This window comes from Cyphomyrmex costatus, unplaced genomic scaffold, assembly GCF_001594065.2.
Source record: "Cyphomyrmex costatus isolate MS0001 unplaced genomic scaffold, Ccosl1.0 scaffold216, whole genome shotgun sequence".
NCBI lineage: Eukaryota > Metazoa > Arthropoda > Insecta > Hymenoptera > Formicidae > Cyphomyrmex > Cyphomyrmex costatus.
In genome coordinates, this window is record NW_017276214.1 from 670,760 (window position 1) to 693,781 (window position 23,022).

Sequence of the window (23,022 nt, forward strand, 5' to 3'; positions counted from 1 at the left end):
TATATATATACGTACATGTTATTTATATTTATAATATATTAGAGCTATTATATTTTTCCATTGCTATTTCGCTTATATAAAGATATCATTTTAAGATAATACTCTAATGGCGAGGGAAGCCGGGTGGAACGAACGCGCCGTCCGCTATATATTCACTACGTGATTTCGTGGCGAATCGAGGGGCCCGTGACCCTCTCTTCTTTTCCCTCTCTTTTTCACGTGTAGGATGTCTGTGCGAGATCATCTATCAGTGTGTCCAATATACGTGTGTATGTTTGTGTATGTGTGTTTGTGTCTGCGACTCGTGTACGTGTAGATAATTCTCGGTAATCTTCGCTGTCGCACTAGCGACCGCAGCTCGCAGGTTCGTCGAGTTCGTAATTGTACACTCGGCAACGGAAAACCCCTTTCTGGATCGATGAACTTAACACTTTCTACGCGCGTCCCAAGTGAACGCTGAGATCAAAACTATATTGTACGCTTATTTGTTTTTTTTTTTTTTTTTTTTTAAAGAAAAATAGGAAAAATATGTAAGTGCAGCTTGCGAGAATCGCAAGAGTTGTCTAGTGCGCGATTTTTGCGAAATTATCGAAAAAATCTTTCTTTTGTCTAGCCCTTTTGGCACAAAATCAAGCATCGCAGGTTAGACAAATAAAACGTTAGATACGTATCTTCTCCTTGTTTCATCACCGATTAAAAAGATTTACAGTCGAAGATACGAATACAAGCATGCTTTGACCGAATATGACATACGAAGCTTAGAAGCAGTCAAAAAATGGAACGTTATTTCTTTGGATATGATTTGAACGTGATTCATCATTCAGTCAGTTATAAAAAAATATATGAAAAGGAAAATCGACAAAGCTCTAAGATCCATCATGCTAAATAAGCCGCCTCCGTTCCCAGCAAACGTTCGACCCAAAAAAGATCTCAGGAACGAGCAGAGTTTTAAAAAACAGCAAAACACCGACGGTGTTGAGTATAGTCAAAAAGTTCGGCGATGAGGCTAAACTGGTCCGTGACTTAATTGATTTATTTCGGATTGTGTAGCCTCGGTAGAAAGAAAAGAGAGTAGCGTCTCGGAAATCATCAGTCTCGCTACTAGTAATATCAGTCGCATAACATTGCAACGTCGAGCTTTTGCGGGCAATAGAGAGGCTTTTTTCTCGCATGTGTTAATCCGGTGGACGGTACGATGGGAGTTATTCGTGTTTGGTGCCCTCGTACCGTCTCTCTCATACCTCGAGGCTTATTAAAATATACTCGACGAGCCGCGAGCCCAATCTATGCAAGCGTCAAGGGACGGGGGAGGGGGCGGGAGAAAGGGGTACAGGCGGTTGGAATACAAGGGAAGGAGGTTAAGGGGAAGCGATGACGATGGCGATGGGTGAGTGTTTCCATCCTTATCTCTGTCTCTTTAAATATATATCTCGTAGAACTTAAAAGCTGGCTTCGTTGTATCCGGTCAGCGGGAACTCGACGGACTCGACGATCGGCCCTAAACGGTCGATTCGTCGAGGCGAATTCCCGTCGCGTTAAAAGAGATTATTGGCAGCCGTGGAACTGAGACTTTGTGCGCGTTCGGTCCCCTGACGACAACGGCGTCACACCGGTATGGTAAGATGACGATGATGCGATGATGACGATGACGACGATGGCGACAACGACGACAGCGATGACAGCGAAGAAAAAAGGCCAACTTTGAGGACTGCCGAGAGGATTATCGCGCGCAGGCATCGTCGTTGTCGCGCGGGCGCTAACGTTGTCTTCCAGCTTTGTCGTCATGTCCGCTGGAACAGTTATTATTAACCGGCCATGCTCGAGGAGTGGTAGAAGGTAAATTGCTGATGCAGCCGCTGCGGGTACACCGGGTGTCGCGATACGGGAGACTGACGGGCGGCGACTCGGCGGAGTCCCTCTTAGGAGAAAATACGAAGCACCTGCAGGACGGGTCTGGAGCATACCGGGCAACTTGGATCCTGATTCTCGCAGACCCGATTGCCGCAGTCCATGCAGAAGAGATTGTGTCCGCAGGGTACCAATGCCGCATTAACTTCCTTCTCGCCGCAAACGACGCAATCCCGTCGTGCGCCGCCTAGAAGCGAATCCGTGGGCGACGCCGGGCTCGCCGTCGCCGGCGGTGATGGCCTCGAGGGTAGCGCGACGCTCGGGAACGACCAGATTGACGATGTCGAGGTCGGCTGTGACTCAAACGACGGCGACTCGCCAATTCCTTCGTCCCTCTCTATTCCATTCCAAATAGCGACGAGGTCATTCATCCCTATTCCACCGGTGCTGCTGGACGAGCTGCTGCAGCTGGCACTGCTCGAAAACGCCCCATTAGAACTGCTGGAGCTGTTCGATCCCGGTTGGTCCATGCTTTGAATACCGAGAACAGAGCCGAGACCACCGCGGCAGAGTGCGCCCAGCAGATCAGTATCATCGACAACGCCGGGTGCAGTGCCGGTTCGCAAGGTGATGTGAGCCTGAATTTCGCGTTTGGCCGCTTCGACGCTTTCCGGTAATCCCGTCACTTCGAATACAGGCTCCTTGTCGCGACTGGGCGTCACGATGTAAGTATGCGTCTGATGCTGAATTCGTTTGATGGTCGCGCCTTTAGGACCTACGACCAGACCCACTACTCTGTAGGGCACTCGTACCTGAATCGTTATGTGACCGGGCACCGTCGCGGGTGGCCCGGGTGGCGCACCCAGAAGAGCGCCCAGCGAGCTCTTGCGCGACGCGCGAATCTGCGAGAAATGTTCCGCGGCAGAAAGAATCTCACGCTTCGCACGGGCCACGTCCTCCTTGCGACCGGTGACGACGAAGACGGGTTCTTCACCGCGCACTGGTGTCTTGATATAGGTGTTCGTTTTTGCTCGGAGAGCTTTGATCTTGCAGCCTGCAATCAAATAAAGAAAGAAACGCTCATTACTTAGCTCTCTTGGATTCTCTTGGACGATTAAATATTTAATACCTATACAGAGGAGCTCTATCTGTCTGTATTTTCTATTTTTACGCATAATTGAATAAAATGAATAATTAGAAAAAAAAATATCAATATCACGTATACTGTAAGCATAATGAGAGAAAATTGATTACAATTATTATGCTACTGTGTGCACACCCTCGTGGCACGCGAGTTTTTTTATTTCTCATGTTTTGCGTCGGAGGAGCACGAAACTGCCCGCATGCGCGTAATAAGCCTTCAAACGTAGCAGCGCGTCCGTGATGCAATTGTTTGCGTATTATAGAGGGGCACAGCGTGAAAAGGAAAGAGCCGAGAGAAAAGGAGAGAACTCGATGCAGTAGGCACACACCGCGAAGCAAGAGAACGCACGCGGTGCGGTGAGAGAGCAGGGTGCAGGAAACTGGAAGGAAGGAGGTCCCGACCCGGTCTGGTCCTCGGTCTCGCAGACTCTTTGGCCTTGAGCCAGCGCAATGCTAGCAATGCAGGTGAACCACTCCTCCCCTCCTTCCTTCGCTCCTGACTCCACTCTCTGTCGTTTCCTTCTCGCGCTCATCCTGGGAACCTTCCGTTTCTCCTTCTCTGTCTCTATCCTTTTCAATCTCGCTCTATCCTCCACTCTCCCCCCTCTCGAGCCTCCCTTTCATTCAGTTCACTCTCTCCTTCGTCGATGGAAGGAGAGAAGGCGACGTACATATGTTGCATCGCATACCACGCGCTTTTTCGTTTCTCTCTCTCTCTCTCTCTCTCTCTCTTTCACGTGATCAGCATCACTATACTACTCTCTTTCCCTCTCTCTGTTCTCTTTATCGCAATTAAATTTTGCATTTTAAAACGCGTGCCATGTGTAAGAAAGCGAAAAACGACGGGCAGAATTCAGGGCAAAAGAGCGTGAGGGCGAGAGCAAGGCCACGGATAAATTCTTCGGAATTACTTTGTTCGTGCGTGCGGATAGAATGCACTTGGAAACTCGCCTGCCGGCTAGACGACGCGAAGGCCTAGCGATATCTTTGCGTAAGCGTGACATGCGCGCGACAGTGTCACGGACATAGCTTCTGTTTCTTCAGGGCCGCCGCGATGCGTAATTCTAATGTCGATACGGAACGAAACGTGGCAGTGGATGATTGGCGACACGCGCGTACAGCAAAGAAATTGACTGACTTGTCCGAGGGTATGAGAGAGAGAGAGAGAGAGAGAGAGAGGCCGTGAGGTTGTCCCGAGGGCGTAAATGCTATTAGAACCGCAATTCCATTTAGCTGAGTATTACACGAGTCGCTGCAAGAACAACTCGATATGTATCATTTGTATGCATACATTAAATATCTATTAAATATATTTTTATTTATTAAAATTGTGGAGATAACAATTTTTGATTTTTTTCGTCAATGTCAACTATTTATAAGAAGACATTCGGAAACGTTTCAGTTTTGATATAAAATTTTTGTATTTCTAGATACACAGGTAGAAAATTCTCAAAGAGGACTTCGCTCGCGTGCAACTTGAACCTCGTGCTCGCCAGCCGAGTTTCCGCTTCTCGAAGGTTCTCTCTGCCTTATTCCGGAAATTCGCCTAGGGCGAACCGGAGCGGCTTTGGTTCGGCTAAATAACTCCGCGTCGAGGTAGAGGCAGGTGGACGAGGTGGATCGGAGAATACCCGGGCGCGCGCTCGCGCGCGCACGCGTGCGTGCATGCGTGCGTGCAAGCGAACTTGTGCACAGGTATACTACGATGCACGGCAGGAGAGCGAAGACCCGCCAAGGAGAGGAAGGTTGCCGTGCTCGTAGAACCTCGAGGAAGGTGGCGATGGTGGGTTGGTGATGGTACCGATGGTGGTGGCACAAACGGAGAAAGAGGAGAAGGTGGGGCGTGGGTCGTAGACAGTTGAAGGGCCGCGGCCAAGGTGAGGCGAGACGAAGAGATAGGGAAAGAGAGAGAGAAAGAGAGAGGGGCGGGAGAGGGAAAGAGAGGAGAAAGAAAGAAGGCCCCGTCCGTCAGAGAGAACGCTGCTTGCTCGGGGACCCTTTGCTTTGTTCGCTTCGTCTAAGGGACGAGAGAGGCCGAGAAGAGAGAATCGAAAAGAACGAGTCCGGGGGCCTTTCGGTTCGTCTTTCTTGATCCGCCGCGCCGAGTGTTCCGTATGTACCGTGGAATCGTAGACCAGCGAATCCGGATTCGAATCCGGACTCGATCTCAAGTCAACTTGAGAGTGCGCATTAGACACTTCGGTTCGCTCAAATGCAGTCGCGACAAAGATCCACGAGGAGAGATTCGCGGAAAGATTTCATCATCGTAAAATAATAATTGCCAACGAGGTAACCTCCCGTAAATTTATTCTTTCTGTTTGTCGAAGGTTATTCATGATTGATGCCTACACAAACACACGTTGGTCCCCGAGTGTGAGTACAATCATAAACGAATGCTATTCGATGGAGTTGTGTCTCTTCATTCCCACGATACATCATGCGTCCGTGACGTTGCTAAAATCCGCAGCAGCAACGACGGCGACGGCAGTAGCGGCGGCGGCGGCAGCAGCAGCGGCTCCCCAAAGGCTGCAGGATCAATAGTTACAGGCTTCTACGCGCCTCATGGCTGCATTATATAGACGCTCCGTGTAACTCGAGTGCATAGAGCGTCGAATATATGGGCTGCGCCAACGTTTCTAAATTTGTCTTTACTGAACTTGTAATACATCGATGTTCTTTTCCTTAATCCTTAAAATGTATTATTTCAAATTTGCTCGTGTATCGATTATCGAATTACTTTATAGTTAAATTATGTTGTAGACACTTTTAATGAATTTTTCGAAAGTCTAATTCTTATTACTACTATACTTCGTAAAAAGGCCAAAGTAACATGTTTCGACAAAGTTTCGTTGGCCATCTGCTCGTCTTTGCTTTAATGACGCCCACGTAATATCTCAGCTGAGAGACACTTCTCCTTGGATATCTACTTGAGACCTCGACTAAGTATTCTCGACAAATTAGAACGAAAAAATTAAGTCTTTACGCAAACCTAATCATTGAGATGTAAAATATTACTCCTTCAAATTATTAGATAAAAATTATATTACAATATATACAAAATATGAAAGAAAGAGATTATTGCGCATCCTTAATTATATTTAAAACAATTCTTATTTTTTCTTTTACTAGAGAAGGATATTTTATCAGAAAAGTAAATGGCTGTCAAGAGAATCGATCTCTGTAGTTGATCTCTCTTGGGAAATTCGTAGAAACGGGGAGTTTTCGGAAAAACTGTTTTTCATGTGCCAGCCGTCGAACCACACATCGAGAAGCTACAAAGTTAACATATCTGCGTGGCTTCCACGCTCGTTCGTCGGCGACAGCAGCGTTTGTTTAGGGTCCGATGGACTCTTAAGTAGCGGTACCCTTTGGCGTCGTGGATGCGCCCGTAGGTCCCCGACACACGTTGCTGGCGGGTTTCTCAGGCAGGTCAGTGAAACTGCGCCGTCAAGTTGAAGGCCAACACCCCCACAATGCAACGGCCGAGCACCACCGCCGCTCTCTCCCCACCATATCGTTAGATCAGCCGCCTCTTCTTCCCGCGTGCCATCCATCCCTTTTCTCTTCCACCGCGTTGCCCCCTTCTAACGTAACCCCACTCGACACGCGCGCGAGCTATACAGTCGAGAAAACTCCAATAACTCGCCGATAACTCGCTGCCGCCTCTGTACAAATACTCCCTCGCAAAGTGGACTTATCGCCTTGAAAACGATTAATCATCCCCTCATTCTTCGTTTTACTTCATTTCTTACGCACCTGGGAAGAAACTTTCAAAAACCGAAACCCGTATTCTTTACAGAAAGAATACTAAAAAATATAAAAAAAAAATCTTGTAATCGAAACAGTTATGTGTGTATTATTTAAGACCATTTATATTGGTTTCTCTTTGTTCTTCTCTCGATACAGCACATACTCCATAGAGCATGAATTGCTATTGTATGTGAAGTGAATCGACGATTAATAATTTCGATTTTGTTATCTAAAAACTATTCAAGCTGAAGCGCGTGAATGAAATGTCCACTCGCATAATGGAGTACGCGAGAAGTTCGCCACGACTGTGATTTTCCCTCTTTCTCTCTTTCTCTTTCTCCTTCTTTGGATAGTTCGGGCGATGAAGACGTAGGAGCACGCGGTCATTCGTGCGTTGACCATCGGGCAGTCCAGATCGGCGAGTGCGCGCGCAGGTGTGGTAACGACCCGTTCGTCCGTCCGTCCGTCCGTCCATCGTCGTGTCATCCTCTCTTTCTCCTCTTTTCTCTCTTCTCCTTTCCCCCTAGAGAGAGATTTCCTCTTTCTCTCTCACCCTCCCCCATTCTCCGCTCTTCTCTCTTTCTCTCTTCTACTGACCCCTCACGAAGGCCAGAAATTCCAGCCTCCTCTCGAAATAGATCGATGACACTCTCGACGACTAAGCATACGCGCGCACGCATGCACGCACGCACGCACGCATGCATCGTCTCTCTCACTATGCGCATTCTCTCCGTATCTTCTCTCCTCTCTCTCTCGAAACTAATGTCTCTGAAATAACCGAGGCGAGGCTCACTCATCGGACTGGGGAATAAGGTGCAACGCACGCACGCACGCACGCGTTCACCAGCATGTTCTCTTCCTCTCTTCTTCTCTTACCCCGCTTCTTCTTTTCGCGTCCTTCTCCGTTCTTCTACTTTAATCACTCTCGCTTCGTCATCGTATATCTCTCTCTCTCTCTCTCTCTCTCGGTCCCCGTTTTCCTTTCTCTCTCACTCACAACTTGCTAGCTCGCAGTTGCAACTGCGGTCGCGCCCGACACTGTCTCGAATGGCAGTGGAGGTCATACTATATTAAGATTGAACTCCACTGACACTGCGGCCCAACGTCGTTTGTTCTCCTCCTACTCTTTCCTTCTTTCTCTTTCTCCTTCCTTTCTTTTTCTGTCTCTCTCTTCCGTTTCTCTTTCTGATCACACGCCATGCACTCTTTTTCTTCGGACTCGAGCAGCAATCCTCACAATAATACGTTCGTTCGAGAAGATTCTCGATGAGAGTCTCCGGTCGAGATCTCACGATGGAAAATGTAGATTGTACCAGGCTGTTAATCTTCTATGGAAATGTAGAGGTACGATGGTCCTTGAAGAGAGAGTAAGGACACCCTCGAGCCATCGGTGACGACACGGGCGCACACGATGGTTGGTCTCCGGAAGCATATCAAGCGATCGTATATCTTTTACGAGACTACGAGAGATAAAAGCAAATTTTACTCGTGCTGAAATAAGTATCTCGTACTTAGAAATTTACTCGAACACTGCGCGAATATTATACGATGAAAGAGAAGAAAAAAAGCGCTGTAGTGCAATAACGAGACGCATTTACTTCTACTCGATGATTCATTATCAGTTTGCGAGAAACCCGCCATCGGTTCGGGACTTATGTGGCAAACAGTACGTATATAATTACGCGATATTGGATGTCACGATATTAACGAGCCGCAGTGGATATAATGGGATGCGCTGCCCACCGTGGAAGCCGCTCCGCCCAGAGTCCCTCTTGCCCGAGTCCAAAGGGTGAGTCATTCGTCGATCGACCTACCTCAAACTCACCGAGCGAGGGAGCGGACAATGCCCGGGAAAAGCTCGAACCGTGAACGCTGAGGAAAGAAATGCTTCTCATCTGTTACGCAATTTCGCCTCAGATGTAACCAATCAACCGTTCCGAAAACTTAAGAGACAATATACTATAAACGTGTTCTAGATTCGCCGCGCTTGCTCTCTCGGTAAAAAGAAAGGTAAATTTTCTAAAGAATGTCGAAGTCGACTCTTTTCCAGGAAAATCTTATCGGATGTCATCGAAGATGCAACAGTATCTCTCAGTTTGATTCAATTCCCATCACGTCGCGTCTCGTTTCTGTTGCAACTTACCGCCGCTTTTCACTATTTCTCTGTAGCTCCTCATACTTCTTCTTATCTTATTCTCTCTCTCTTTCTCTCTCTCTCTCTTCACCTTGCCACCAGATTATTACAGTCCCTTATCTGCCTTCAACGGAGAATTGCGTTCTCGACCTCGACTCTTGTACGCGCGCCGCGATAACACGCGTGTCCACGCGAGATTTATATCCACCGAATGTAAATCAACCCTGATCGAACATAATCACAAATAGAGGAGAAGGTTCACGGCGAGCAGAGACTACCGATCCCGTAAAATTGCGATAAAGAAAGAACCCTCTCGAGATAAACATTGAAAGAAACGCACCGCGGGAACCGACAGTTACCCTGGGTCCATAAATAATAGTCTTAAAAGAATAATTTAAGCCTCACGAGAGGCTGCTAGAGATCGTCGTGGCTTCCAGTGCACAACTAGCATTTCCTGTTTCGACCGCCAATGAGTATAGAAGCATGAGATTATTCTAGCGTTTCCCCGCCGCTTTGCTAATTTATGTCCCCTCGGACATGTTGTTTTCATAAATTTAAGTGTGTGGGTATCGGTTACGTCAGTTATTCTGCGAATTTTCTTCCTCATCGTTCCTTCGAAAGTTTAGATCGATAAATGACGGATCCATGAATGAGAACTATGGCTTCTTCCCTTGAAGTCTGCTTTTTAAAAAAAATATTTATAGCAAAACGTTATATATATTTCTGAAATGCTTAATTACAATTTTAATATTCCAAAAATATTTTTTAGTTTAAGAATCTCTACACTGATAAAAAAAAAATTTAATAAATTTTAATAAATATTTCTTTGAATGATCTTAGCGGAATATTTACTAAATGTAAACATATTTACTTAATATAAGAACCATTGGTTTGATTCAACTATCATTTTTCTATTTATTTAAATTAAATATTTATCACGTAAGTAAATATTCCGCTAGGACCATTCAAAGAAAGTTTTATTAAAATTTATTAAATTTTTTTCTCAGTGCAGATATAAAAATGCAGAATATATTCTATATTCTTTTTCTTTTTTTGTGTTAATAATTTTATATAAAACGTTTTATGAATTAAACATTTAAATAATATTAAAAAAATTCGCTTGAGAATTCGCACTAATGACTCTTTAAATTTCTGAATAATGGACCGATTTAAGTATTGAAAGGGATAAAGTATATAAGAAAATAATCAAACCCGTATTTATTTATTTTAAAAGAACCGCCAGAGGCGAAAAAGCCGCGATGAGAACTTGTGCACAGACGCGTGCCGATTCGCGCGCGGAGAAAATCGCTCGATCCGAAGCGTGAATAATGTGCATCGCACGAACCGATTGCGAAACTTCGAAGGGAGCGCGATCTTACGCAGCGATCGTCAGTAGATTCGCCTGCTTAACTTTTTTACTGATTGCAAGATTTATACGATCCGGGGGAAGTCGCGCGCGACGTCGTCCGAACCTGAATAATATTCTAGAAGCACGTAGCATAAAAGAATTTGGTATTTATATGTTAAAAACGTTCACATTCAAGACCTTTTAAAAAATGTTACGTTGAATTTTTAACTTAATTAATTTTAACACGATATGTTGATTTAATATGTGATTATTTTAATATTTTGTAAATTGACATTCAACATTTATCAGTGTTAAAATAATACAATTATGAGTAAGTAAATAAATAACAAAAAATATTTTTTTAATGTAAATTTTAAGATAAATATAAAATATGCAAATTTAACTTATTACAAACAAACGTTATGTTTATTGAAGAATATTAATTTAATGTATCGCAAATATTAATTTTAATGAAGAAATATGACTGTTAAACGTATTATCATTATTTATTTACATAATATTTATGTTACTTCCTAATATATTTATCTTGTATTAAATTAATACAAAAATTTTGAATGGACAGTGTTTGGGATACGTGAAATGTATTAAATTTAAAAGAGAAACTGACTTATATTAATTATTGTTATACTAATAAGAGTCCTTGAATATTTTCATCTTATTTGTTAAAAGAGAACATTTTCAACTGTGCATACTTAAAGACGACACGCGATCGTCTTTCGCATAAAATGTGCTTCATCTCATTCGATCGATCGCGACATTGACACGGCAATCCGAACAAATGCGAAATTTATTTTGATGAGAATGCGAAGCGAAGAACATGCCGGGTCACTTCGTTAAAGGAACAAGGTCAGATACGCAATTTATGCAGCGTGAGATCGAGCGATCTCTTTGAGGAAGAGGCGAAAGGAATCTTAAGAGAGATCGATGATGAATCGCGACCAAGTTACATTAGAAAGAAGAAATTAAAGCTTTAGCAAATTAATTTCGCGCTTGTAATGCCAGTCTTCTATATGAACGCAGCGAGAGACGTTCGACGTAATACGATAGCGATTATCGCGAGTTGTGGCAGACGGGAAAAGAGATGGCGATGTCGAAAGACGAAGAAGCGAGAGACGAGACATAACGATGAAAGAAGAGAGGAGAAAGTTGATAGAAAGAGATCCTTTGGATGAATTTACAATTGTAAATAGTAAAACACGTTCGAGTATTCCGGCATTTCCTCCGGCAACCGTTATATATTGTATAAACGACGAACGTTATACACATATCGTTCATTCATTTTTATCTCGGTGACAGAGACAGCGATGTATCGAAAAATAGAACATGGAAAATTTAGTTTTGAAGGACAAATTTCCAGATGGTGTAATTTGAACAAAAATCTTTACAATATAAAAAACTTGTAAATTTAATTCGCGAGTACACTGCACCTAAATCATTTTTTTATATTCATAAATCGGTTCTACATCAAATTAATTAATCTAAATCAAGCTATTAATTATTGGATCTAAATCAATTAGTCAAAAGAGAAATTAAGCGATATATTTCCAAAGAAGCAACTTCGAGGAAAATCCATGACTCGCGTCTTACAGAAAAAAAACTTGACAATCTACTTCGATCTTAAAAACAAAAGGAATCTCTCGTTATATATAGACACTAATAAAAACAACACCGTAAAATTTCCGTTATCTCAACAATTATTTTCCACGGTCATGTAAAACGCGCGCCGATAAAGAGTTTCAGCGAGCACATTTGTGCAATGGCCGGCCAATAAGAGCAGCGAATTGGGAAATGCGGCTACGTTAGAAAGTCACGCGTGGGTGAACCAATTTAATGTCAAAACGCGCGCCGGCCGGCCGGCCCACGCCGTCGCGCCGCGTATCTTTTCCCTCCTCTCTCGATCCTTCTCTTGTCCCGCGGGAGAGCGTTACACACGCCACGCGGATGCGTTACGAGCACGAGCGTATAGTACCTCCATTCATCCATCGAGCGTTCAGGCACGACAGAAACCTCAAAGATGGCGAAGATCCTCGACTGCGCTCCCCCCCCCCCTCTCCCTATTTTGAACGTTTCAAAATCAACACTGATATACGGACTGATATCTACATTTCGCTGTTGATAATATATTCAACGTTTCGATTCTAACATCATATAACGTACACTGACTACCTTTCCAAATTAATTTATGTATTAATCGCAGCCAAGAGAGATTTGCCGCAGATATCGAGTGGTATCAAGTTATATCATGTTTGTGAGATTCGATATCGCGTAAGCGAAAGTATATCGTTATCTAGATAAACGTTTTTATTTAGTCCTTCGGTGTGCGACGCTTTTTTTTTTTTATTATACTTTGCTGGCGCGACGCGGTCGTCCGTGAAGAGTTTTTCGTTCTCGACCTTCCCGCCCGAAGAGAGGATCGATATTGGGCAATGGCTAGACTGCATTAATTGGAGTCTTTATATAACGAATCGCGGCACATATTGTAGCAAGCGGAATATTAATATTGCGCTGGCTCGTCAGGTTTTACGTCACCAGGAATTCAAGCGAACGAGCACATTACACGTTCATGGAACGCACGTCTCGCAAAGCGCGATGTGTAGTGTCGAGAATACCATCGAAAATACTATACATGTATGTACACACACACATATATTGTGAAAAATATATATATATACAGAGCGTTCCAAAATTCGCAACTCAAAATACCATAGCAAGAAAAATATTTTCAAAAATGAAATAAAGTTATTTGTAAATTTTGATTTTAAGCAATAATTTCTGAGGTATATAAGAGTTTAAATATTGCCAATCACAAACTATGTGATGGTCGTCAAGTATTAGTGAAGTTCGCACTCATCAGTGTTCACTAATATTACTGCACAAGCGACTCATATGGATATGCGGCCATATTTAAACCCTTGTTATCTCGAAAATTACTGTTCGAAATAAAAATAAATAACCTTTTTTACATAATTTTTCGATATAATTATCTCGCTGTAATATTTCGAGTCACGCATTTTGGGATATTCTATGTGCGTATACCCTTTTTTTCATTATCATTGTGACTCATGCGAAGGCAGGAAGACAGGCTATCTGATCGAAGCGACACGAGACGACACAACAATAGCAACGCGTTTTTCTTACATCGGTTTGATTTGTCGTACAAGAAAATTTTTATTTATGCTATGTAAACGAAACGTTGCTGTTTCGACAATAAAGTAAGAGAGCAAAGTTGTCAAATGCAAGACAAACACATAGAAAAAGATATTGAGACTTTACTTTTCACCAATTCCTCCAAGAGAAATACAGCTTATATTCGTCTACTTAAAACAAACGACAAAAAAATTATATAATATAAAATATATACAAGAAACAGAGGCAGAAACGGAATATTGGAAAATATTTTTATTCAACGCGATACGATAACACGATGTCGCTTGCTTATTTTCCACGCTCGCCGCAAAATTATTTTATTTCTGATACTAAGGACGAGGATGTCCGATAATTCCAAATGCGATAACGGTAATTCGTCAACTTATCAACAAAAGAATTTACGTCATACATTACATACATTACGTTAACAGCATCAATTACTATGTTGGACTGTCAATAATATAGGTATTAAGTGTTGAAAAATTTGCGACCTTTTTATTCTTAAGCCCGTCTCCAATGTTCTTTCATTGCGGATTAACTTTAATTTCGTTTTAATTTATTCTTTATCCTTTAATTCTCTAGAAGATAAAAAGGTAAATTGAACAAAGATTAAAGTTAATCTGCATTGGTAAAAATAGAAACACAATAACCGAAAGCACAATTCTTTGTCAGAATAATAAAAACGTTCCAAAACTGAATTAATTATTCGCGTATACGAGAATGAGGTTATCATCCTGTGTCGCCTAACCCTCCTCGTCGTCCAACCCTAACCGACAATCCCTCATGACGGCACACATATAAACGTACATACACGACATACACACGCACACACGTATGCACGTACGCAAGCTGCCGACGAGACACGCGTAGCTTATCGATCACTCAGAAACAGCCCTCATGTAACAGGCCCGACCGGTGTTTCCAGCTTGAGATATTGACCTAACAGTGAATCATCCGCGACCATACTACACCAGCGCTGTCATTACGTAATATACAATATATACGATAGATCTATTCGACGCGGTGCGATACTTGGTCGTCGAAACACGCTTCACGAGTATAAGCTTTTCGCTTGATTCTCCGAAGCAATTGTGCTGCGCGTCGCGCTTACGTCGTCCGACGCGATTAAAACGGCCGATTAGATCAACGGCCGGCGGTCGTCGCCTCGTGGTCAATAATTCATTTGATTATCCGCGACGCAGACCGAGAGAGCGTGGCTCGCGGTGGGCGCTGTATATCTCGCACGCACTGTCTTCATTGTCCTCCCATTCAGTCGCTGCGCGTGTTTTGTGCGGGCAAAGCAGAAAACGTGCGCGATCTCGAAGCGCACGTTTATCTACCGGGACAACACCCTTTCCGACCAGGTCAACAAGAGGAGAATATTATCGGGTCTTGCGCGAGTAAGTGCATCGCGCGCTTGATTACGGGGTCGTCGCAAAAGATTCTCGGACACTTTCATGCTTCGGATAATTTCGAATCCCTGGCTCTTAACCCTGAAGCTTTCTTGGCACGAGAGTAGATTTTTCCGGAGGTCTCATTTTCTCCCTTCGATCGAGATATATATATATATATATATATATATATATGTGTGTGTGTGGACACACATATACACGTGCGATGCATACAACAGCACGTCAGAAAATATTAGTGGCCGGCTACGCCAATGGTTTCCATGGGAACTTATTCAGGAGAGAGACCTGTCTGGAATAGTCCCCGAACCAATCCGTACCATTCACGTTTCCTAAAGAAGAAATTCGCCAACACACAAGGCATTAAGTATCAACCACCACTTTGAAGGCAAGCTTTCAAAGAAAACGTCGTTCGGCATTTTATAAACGCTAGAAATACTTTAATCGTTATGGACGAATAAGTTACATATTTAAATATTAAAAAAATTTTTTTCTGATAAGCCTCGATGAAGAAAAGAGATAAATAAATAAAGAGATAGAAGATAAAAAAAAGACATATCCTCACTCGATTCTCCCGCATATCCTTCAACAAACGCGTAATCGAAACTCGATGCTACCTGAAATTGTTTCGGCCACTCGACCCAACAATTTAGCGAGTTGAAAAAATTCGATAAAACTGTAGGTACGACCATCGAAATTTCGACTACCTTGACTAGATTTCACATGACATGCTGTCCTCGATCTTAAACGCGAGCTTCTCGACCGTGAGGGAAATCTGTATTGACACACACGGAAAGAACGATGTTGTAAAAATATCTAAAAATTTAACTACAAATCTGAAAATAATGGTAAATCATCAAAATAATTACATAAGAATCTCAAGCATGATGAGCAAAATTACAAAAAATTCTGATATTCTAGCAATTTGAGTTTATATAATTCTTTTAATGGTCCAATAAAATTACTATCAAATTTATACTATATAGCTAAATTTTTAAATATTTCAAGCCAAACTGTTCTTTCAGTGCATTTCCACTGTGTTATCTCGACGAGGTCTGTGATAATTAGATTCACGCTATACGCGAATTAAAAGAGTACACTGAAAAAATTTTACTAAATCTTAATATATTCTTTAAATAGTATTAAGTAAACATTTATTTAGTACATTTGATTAACAGTAAATATTTACTAAAAAAAATTATAATTACATCAAATTAATGTTTTTTCTATTAAATAAAAAAAATGTACGTTTACATTTAGTGAAGACTTATTAAAATTTAATTTTTTTAGTGTAGAATAAAAAAATAAGTGCATCTAAGAATCGTCGAATACTTTATTTTTTTTTTCGAAGAAAATTGCAAATTCGATATAACCGCTCCTTATATCACGCCCGTGCGCGAAAGCCGCAATCAGTACGCGTGAATGCGCGATTTTTCCGACGAACCACAATTTCAACGAAGTTGAGCTGCGGTGGTCCGAGGCGAGTGCATGCTTCGACGATGACGTCTGGTCCCCAACAACGCGACGTCGTTTTCTTTATCCTGCGCGCCGCGATACACATTGCAAAGTTCTACGACCGGCGAGAAATAATACGATGTCAGATATCACGGATGATGAAAATTCACGAGCACTTAGTTTCGTCTGCATTGAAATGTCGAGGAGCCGTACGGTAAACATCGTCAACTAAAATCTCAAGTGCACAGTGTATCACATTTGATACGCTATCGATAAATGAATTTCAATGTTTTCTTGGAACGTTCTGACGCGATTTATTTTTATACATATAAACATGATATAACTGTTTTATTAAATATGTCAAGATGCATCATCCCTCCGTATACTTTTTATTTATAGTCCTCTAATCGTATATAATACGACTCGTAAATCAATTCAAACGAAGAGTCTCTTCTGAGTGGTCATCTTTTCTCAATCGTTACGGCCCGCGACACTGACACATGCATATCGCGGAGTGGCCAGACATCAAGCAGACGAAGCCTTGAAGAGCCATATCCTTGAATTTATTGCGAAATCCAACGAGCGGCCGCGAACTGAGCGTAAACACGCGCCCGCAACTTGCGTGGTTCTTTGTACTTACACGCTGCCGGGGAAATCGATATATCTGGGTATAAAGTAGTTCCTCGAGAGTGTTTGAACACCGAGTAATGATTTTTTATTTGTCGGTAACAGAGGAGAAGCGACACGAACGAAACACAATAATATGCATATATGTTCGTCGAGCGATAAACTTAATAAATGTTAACGTAAGATTAAATCATGACTTTTCATATGTCCATTTCTATCAATGTAGATTACTTTTAAGAATTAGAAAAAAGATAAAGAGTGAGTTAAAACTAGATTAATCTATATTGATAGAAATAAACTGTACATAAAAAAAAGTTTTGCTGAAGTATCTGAAAACATATATAGTTACAGATCTGAAAATAATCTGGTTAAATCATGAAAATAATTATGTAGAAAATTTATATGATAAATATCGCAAAAAATCTTGACATTCTAGTAAAAAGTTTGAACGTCTTGCATATAATTATTGTGATAATTCAACAAAATTTATTTTTAGATTTGTATCTAGTCAAATTTTTAGATATTTCAGCAAAACCGTTCTTTCCACGCGTACAGTCATTATTTTTAAAATAACATTTGTAAATAATATGACAATCTTTCACGTGCCATGGAGAGACATTTCCGTTATGTTCTCTATTAAATGTTCTTTCCACGCGTACAGTCATTATTTTTAAAACAACACTTGTAAATAATATGACAATCTTTCACGTGCCATGGAGAGACATTTCCGTTATGTTCTCTATTAATGGCGGCCGATGTCCTAACTCTTACTTTGAGGAATTCTAGTATAAAAGGGAGCCACCACACCACAAACCACTTTTACAGCTGCATCTTTACGACGTAAAAATAATTGTTACTACGTGGCACGATATATACTGCCTCGATATATTTATATCACGGCTATCGATTGTCTCCTCGCGTCAGCGAGCGGAGCAAGCTGACTGTTCGCATAAAGGCGTTGATCGATAGTTTATCTACGATATAGAAAGAGAGAAAGAGATAGGTAGATAGACCGATCACCGTATATGTAACAAAGTCGCAAATATTGTCACGCGTTACCTGCACGACTAAATTAACTCGAAATCTTTCTTCCAGAATGCTATTCAATAGCTACGTAATCTTACGATGATCGCGATCGAAACGCAAGTCAAATATTTAACGTACGAGAATATCAATCCGCGAAAAGTAAACAGGAAATCGCGTGATACGGAAAGTAAAGTAACGACGTGTGAGTCGTTTCTAAACGATTCAGGGACTTTGACTAGTTTGCAGCTTTACATTTTGACATTCGATGAGTCGACTGATTGATCGATCGGCGAACATCCGCAGCCGTGTCGATCCCAATTATCGTCATTTTTCTCGCGGACCACCAGCGAGAGAGCACACATCTCTGTGACAGAACGCGCGTGGAGCCTCCCGCAGCCTCGGTAAAGGACCACCAAATGGAAGGGAAATAGATCGTCCAAAAATACCGAGCGACAGAGGCGAGCTCGAAACGTGGTTAATCTCCCTGCGAAATTTGTCACGATGAACGCAATCCCCATAGATCCTTCGAACAAGAATCATTGCGACACGGAAATTTTTGACATTTAAACTATCCGTTCGGCGGATCCTTGAACTGAGGAAAGTGGGGAGGGGCAGGAAATAGAATTCAAATCTGATTTCACCTATCCTGTGCGTAGGTACGCGTAAAAGTGTTAGCGCGTGGAGTGACGTGTGTCGTCGAACAGCACGAGTTGCATAATACTTGAGTTAAAGGTGTTCAGTAATAAGACGCGTTGGCCAACGCAACGATTTCTAATTGCGTGCCTAACGTTCGTAATCGCTTTCGACTTAAATCAAACCGCTTTCAACTTGTCAACGAGTGCGCGCGCGTGCTATCAGTGCAGTGTCGAGTGCACATAAACTGAAATTAATCACAGTTATTGATACGCCCGGGAACGTAGAATCCCGCGTAAAACCCAGGATCCTCGACGATCGCGATAACTCTCCGTGGAACAAGATATCGCATCATGCGCGAAAATCGAGAACGACATTAAATCGGTGTCTCTCACGGGTGAGGATACACGCGGGTAAAATCTCGTGAATGACGTCGCGTCCAAAGGACATCAACGGACAAGGTTATCACAAATTCCTCATCCATAACTTCTGCCAGACATTCATACAAAATTTCGTGACTTTCCCTGATGCTTGCAATAATATTTTGAAATTTTTTGTAGTTTCGTCCTGATTTGAAAATCATCCAATACCTTGTCGAGCAAGTAATTTCCTAACAATGTAAATTACTATTAATATTGCTGATACTGTTTGCATGTAATTGTTTAGTTGATAGTATTTTAAAACTGCATGATATAATTTCTTTGAAGCCAAAAATTTCTCTGCTAAAAGTTCTCTGACATTTCTCTGATTTCCATATGATTTCGAATTTTGTAGCAACCCTGACGGGCGAAATCCGACCATGTCCTTATCAGACTTGCAAGATTCTTGAGAGGAATTACGACCGACCATGCCGCGCGTCGTCTTTAGAATTCCGTGAATTCTGCTCGTCGAAACTGGTGCAGTCGGCGGGGTGGGCTCGACAATCTCGCAAATTTCATTCCTAAAATGGGTCTGGGTCGTTCGAGAGAAGGAGGTGGTAGAAGCACTAAACAGGCCTGGACTCGGCCGACGCACCAACGGTGGCTCGCTCGCATGCCCGCGTATCGTTCTCTCATCCCGAGTATACATATATATACGTCAATATACAAAGAAACACGGCTCGCTGCAAATGAGGAGCAATATAACCGTGCGATATAACTTTCGAATGACTCGCATCAATATCGCAATGTAAAACGCAAATCATGCTCAACTCGTTACGTCTAGTTGAACTCTAATCGCTCCAACAGAGTTCTTTACACGGACAACTCTATTTGCGTCCATAACGCAATCCATCTCCCACGAAGTAAACCGAGACATTGTCTTTAACATTGAAACAATGAAAATGTCAGCACTGTATGTGAGCGATATCATGTTATCGAAAATTCTCTCTCTCTCTCCCTCCCTCTCCTAATTGAAGGACATAACATTGAAATAATGTCTCTCGAATAATTAAAGTTGTCATTAAACACTGTCCGAATAATTAAATAATCGATTAATTATATAGCATGTTCCACTAATGAAAGATTTATCGATATAATACAGCAGCATGATACACGATGAAAGTTCGGTCGCGGTCATTCAACAAAAAGGTCATAGACACGCGGGCAGGGCGCGTTGCACTTTCCGCGAACGATTCGAGAACAAGACGCGCATCGACGCCGGGCGTCGCGTCGAGACGAGGCGACGACGGGGCCAGCACCCACTGCAGCGCATTTTTGTCGCCCACAAGAGCCAATCCGAGTTGTTCTTCGTCTTCCTCTTCTCTGTATCATCCACCTCCTTATCTTCGTTACCGTGATCGTCTTATTCTGCTTCTTCCTTCTTCGCGAGACCACGAAGGCTATACACGACGAAGAAGCAGAGGTCGACGAAGAAAGGCGCGCTCACGCTGTTGTATGGGAGAGGAGAGAAACGATTCCAGTCGAAGAAGGGCCGTTCTGCCCCGCACATCCCACCCGTGGTTTCCGCCGGCCTTGGAGCCACTGAACCACTCCGTGGTTCAACGATTCGAGGCTTCAGTGGTACTCAACGTCAGCACCGGCGGCGCAAAGTCGCATTGTATAGAGAACGACGAGAATGAGTGACGAAACGACGAGCTGGTTGCGGAACCAGCGATATGCGAACTCGGGAGACTTCTGATAATAGGATTGTTTGAATGAGATAAGGCAGCACGAACGAGGCCAGGCAGGCAGGCAGGCAGAGGCAGGCCGGCCGGCCGGCCGCTCGGACGAACGACCAGGTTGGATTTTCGCTTTTCTTTCTTTCCAACTGATGTCTTTTTCGTACCACCCACGCTGATTAGATATGAATGAAAAGACGTGTAATTCACATTGAGTTGGCAGCTTGTTAGCCAACTCGAAATGCAACGCATTCTTGAGATAAATAGATGTGACACAAAGGTATGTCATGAAAAACAAGGGAGCCCTACTTCGTTCGCGTAAAAAAACGCGTTCCGATAAAACTTTGCCATTCTGCACCAAGACGTCCTCCTCTTCACACCTCTGTAGACCCTCTAATAGAGTCTGAACATGAGAAAGCCACTTTTGATTAGTTCATGTTTCAACAATTCCTGGGAGAGAGAGAGAGAAACAAACAAAAAAAAAGAAAGAAAGAAATATTCTTCTTTCTCGTAGAGTTTTGTTAAAACTACTATCCTGCATACAAACTGCGACTCGTCTCCAGACTCTTATTGAAGAATCTTTACTCCGTACTCTGAATTTCATTTTCAGGAAATTAAAAATTCCTGATTGAGTATTAAGAAAAAGTGTTAGACCAGGCACGGACATTAAGCGGGAGAATAAAAGGCGCTTCTTTGTAAATCAATCGATGGAAATTCTCGGAAATGGTTACTCGACCGAGAAGGAACGGTAAGAGGCACGAGCCCAACGAGTTTTCGGATGCGAAGCACGATCCGGGCACCTTCCGTTTCTTCGTCTAGCGCAGCCAATGGCCGCCACCGTGGTAGTCTGCTCGTCACGGCGAATACGCCATCCAATTTTTTTCTCCCCTCGTACTTTCTAAGCCTCCTCCGTCATCGGCAGGAAGTACCGCAGTCTGACGATGTCGCCTCGCCTATTGGAGATTTTACCCCCCGTAATGTATTGCGTGATCTGCCTGCATGTCCTGTGTTTGTCGCGATGTTATCGCGGATCTTCTGATACTCGAAACACGGAAGCAGGATATCTATCTCGTTCATTTCTTGATTTGTTTCAAAAAGTATGCTTATAATATGTAGTTATAATCGTACACCCAAGTATTTAGGTTCCCCAAATATTTTGGCCCATTGAATTGTTAAATTCTGGGATGTTTAGAATGTAGGAAGAAAATAACGAGAACAATGAAGTTAACATGTAAGAAGATTTTAGGAGATAGAGCAATAGAATGAACGAAAAGAGCGACAGGAGAACATCTATGGGCTGGAAAATGTACTTTTTGCTCGCCGCAGCTGTTAGACACGGACCATTATCGTTTGAAATGTTCCGCACGAAGGGTGAGGAGCTTCGTGAAACGCAGGTATATAACTCCCTCCATTGAAAGACAGGTATTATAACGCCGACAGGCCGTGAGGACGAGGTCAGGTCCGGAAGGACACGGGATATACCCTCGGCACACGATAATACCAAAAATCGCCCTGGCACGGAAGGACGTGCACCACTTTCAGCAGCTACCTGTGGAGGACAGGCGTACCTAACCGTTCTTCTATCCGTCGCTTTCTCTTTCGAAGTAGAAACACGGCGCGAATGGTAACGGTTCTCAAAACTCAGATAAAATCTTCAGTTTAGTCTTCGGTGCTGCAAACACGCGCAAGAATGTACCTAACGCCTGTCGGCGCTACCGACCTTAGAAGAGAATCATTCTCACGTGTTTGCTACGTCGAAATTTGAAATTATAATCGTTTCGATCGCGTACAAGAACGCGACACGTCGGCAGAAGATGTATAAAAAAAAAAAAAAAAGACGCTGCATCTCGAGGCGAAATAAAATATTTCGGGCGCGTTGCGGACGCTGAAACACGGCGGTGCAGGACAAACCTGACCGGGTCGTCGGCTTAATTACATCGGGCACCTGTCTGCCCGCGTTGTCCGAAGGTAGCAAGCAGCGGGCACGTGCGTTCGTACACCTTGTCCTCTTAACGCGGCCGATTAACCGGCGCGCTGCTTTCCGGCGCGAATGACGTTGACAAAAGATGGGCACGCGTATGCAGGTGCGACGCGGCCGTTATCTTTCTCTCTTTTTTTTTCTTCCTTGAAAGAACAAAGTTTACGAAGCCCGATGCACCTGCGAATTCGTGTGCGCGGGAGGTGCACGATGCAGGAGGCCGACGACTCCTTCCTCGAAGAAGAAGAAGAAGAAGAAGAAGAAGGCGGAGAAAGGTAGGCGGGGGGGGAAAAAAAATTGAAAATCGGCCGCGATGCAGACACAAATAAATCGCAAAAACATAATAATAGAGAGAGAGAGAGAGAGAGAGAGAGAGAGAGAGAGAGAGAGAGAGAGAGAGAGAGA

The 23,022-nt window shown here is 43.0% G+C and overlaps 1 protein-coding gene across 1 annotated transcript in view; it reads right to left on the bottom strand.

Annotated features, from left to right (window-relative positions):
- Positions 1-488: 488 nt before the first annotated feature.
- LOC108773685 (RNA-binding protein MEX3B) overlaps positions 489-23,022 on the bottom strand; it is a 39,429-nt gene continuing 16,895 nt past the window's right edge. Inside the window, exon 2 of the mRNA XM_018539579.1 lies at positions 489-2,902. Coding sequence (XP_018395081.1) covers positions 1,920-2,902 — 983 coding nt within the window. The 3' untranslated portion in view covers positions 489-1,919. The remainder of the gene's footprint in view (positions 2,903-23,022) is intronic.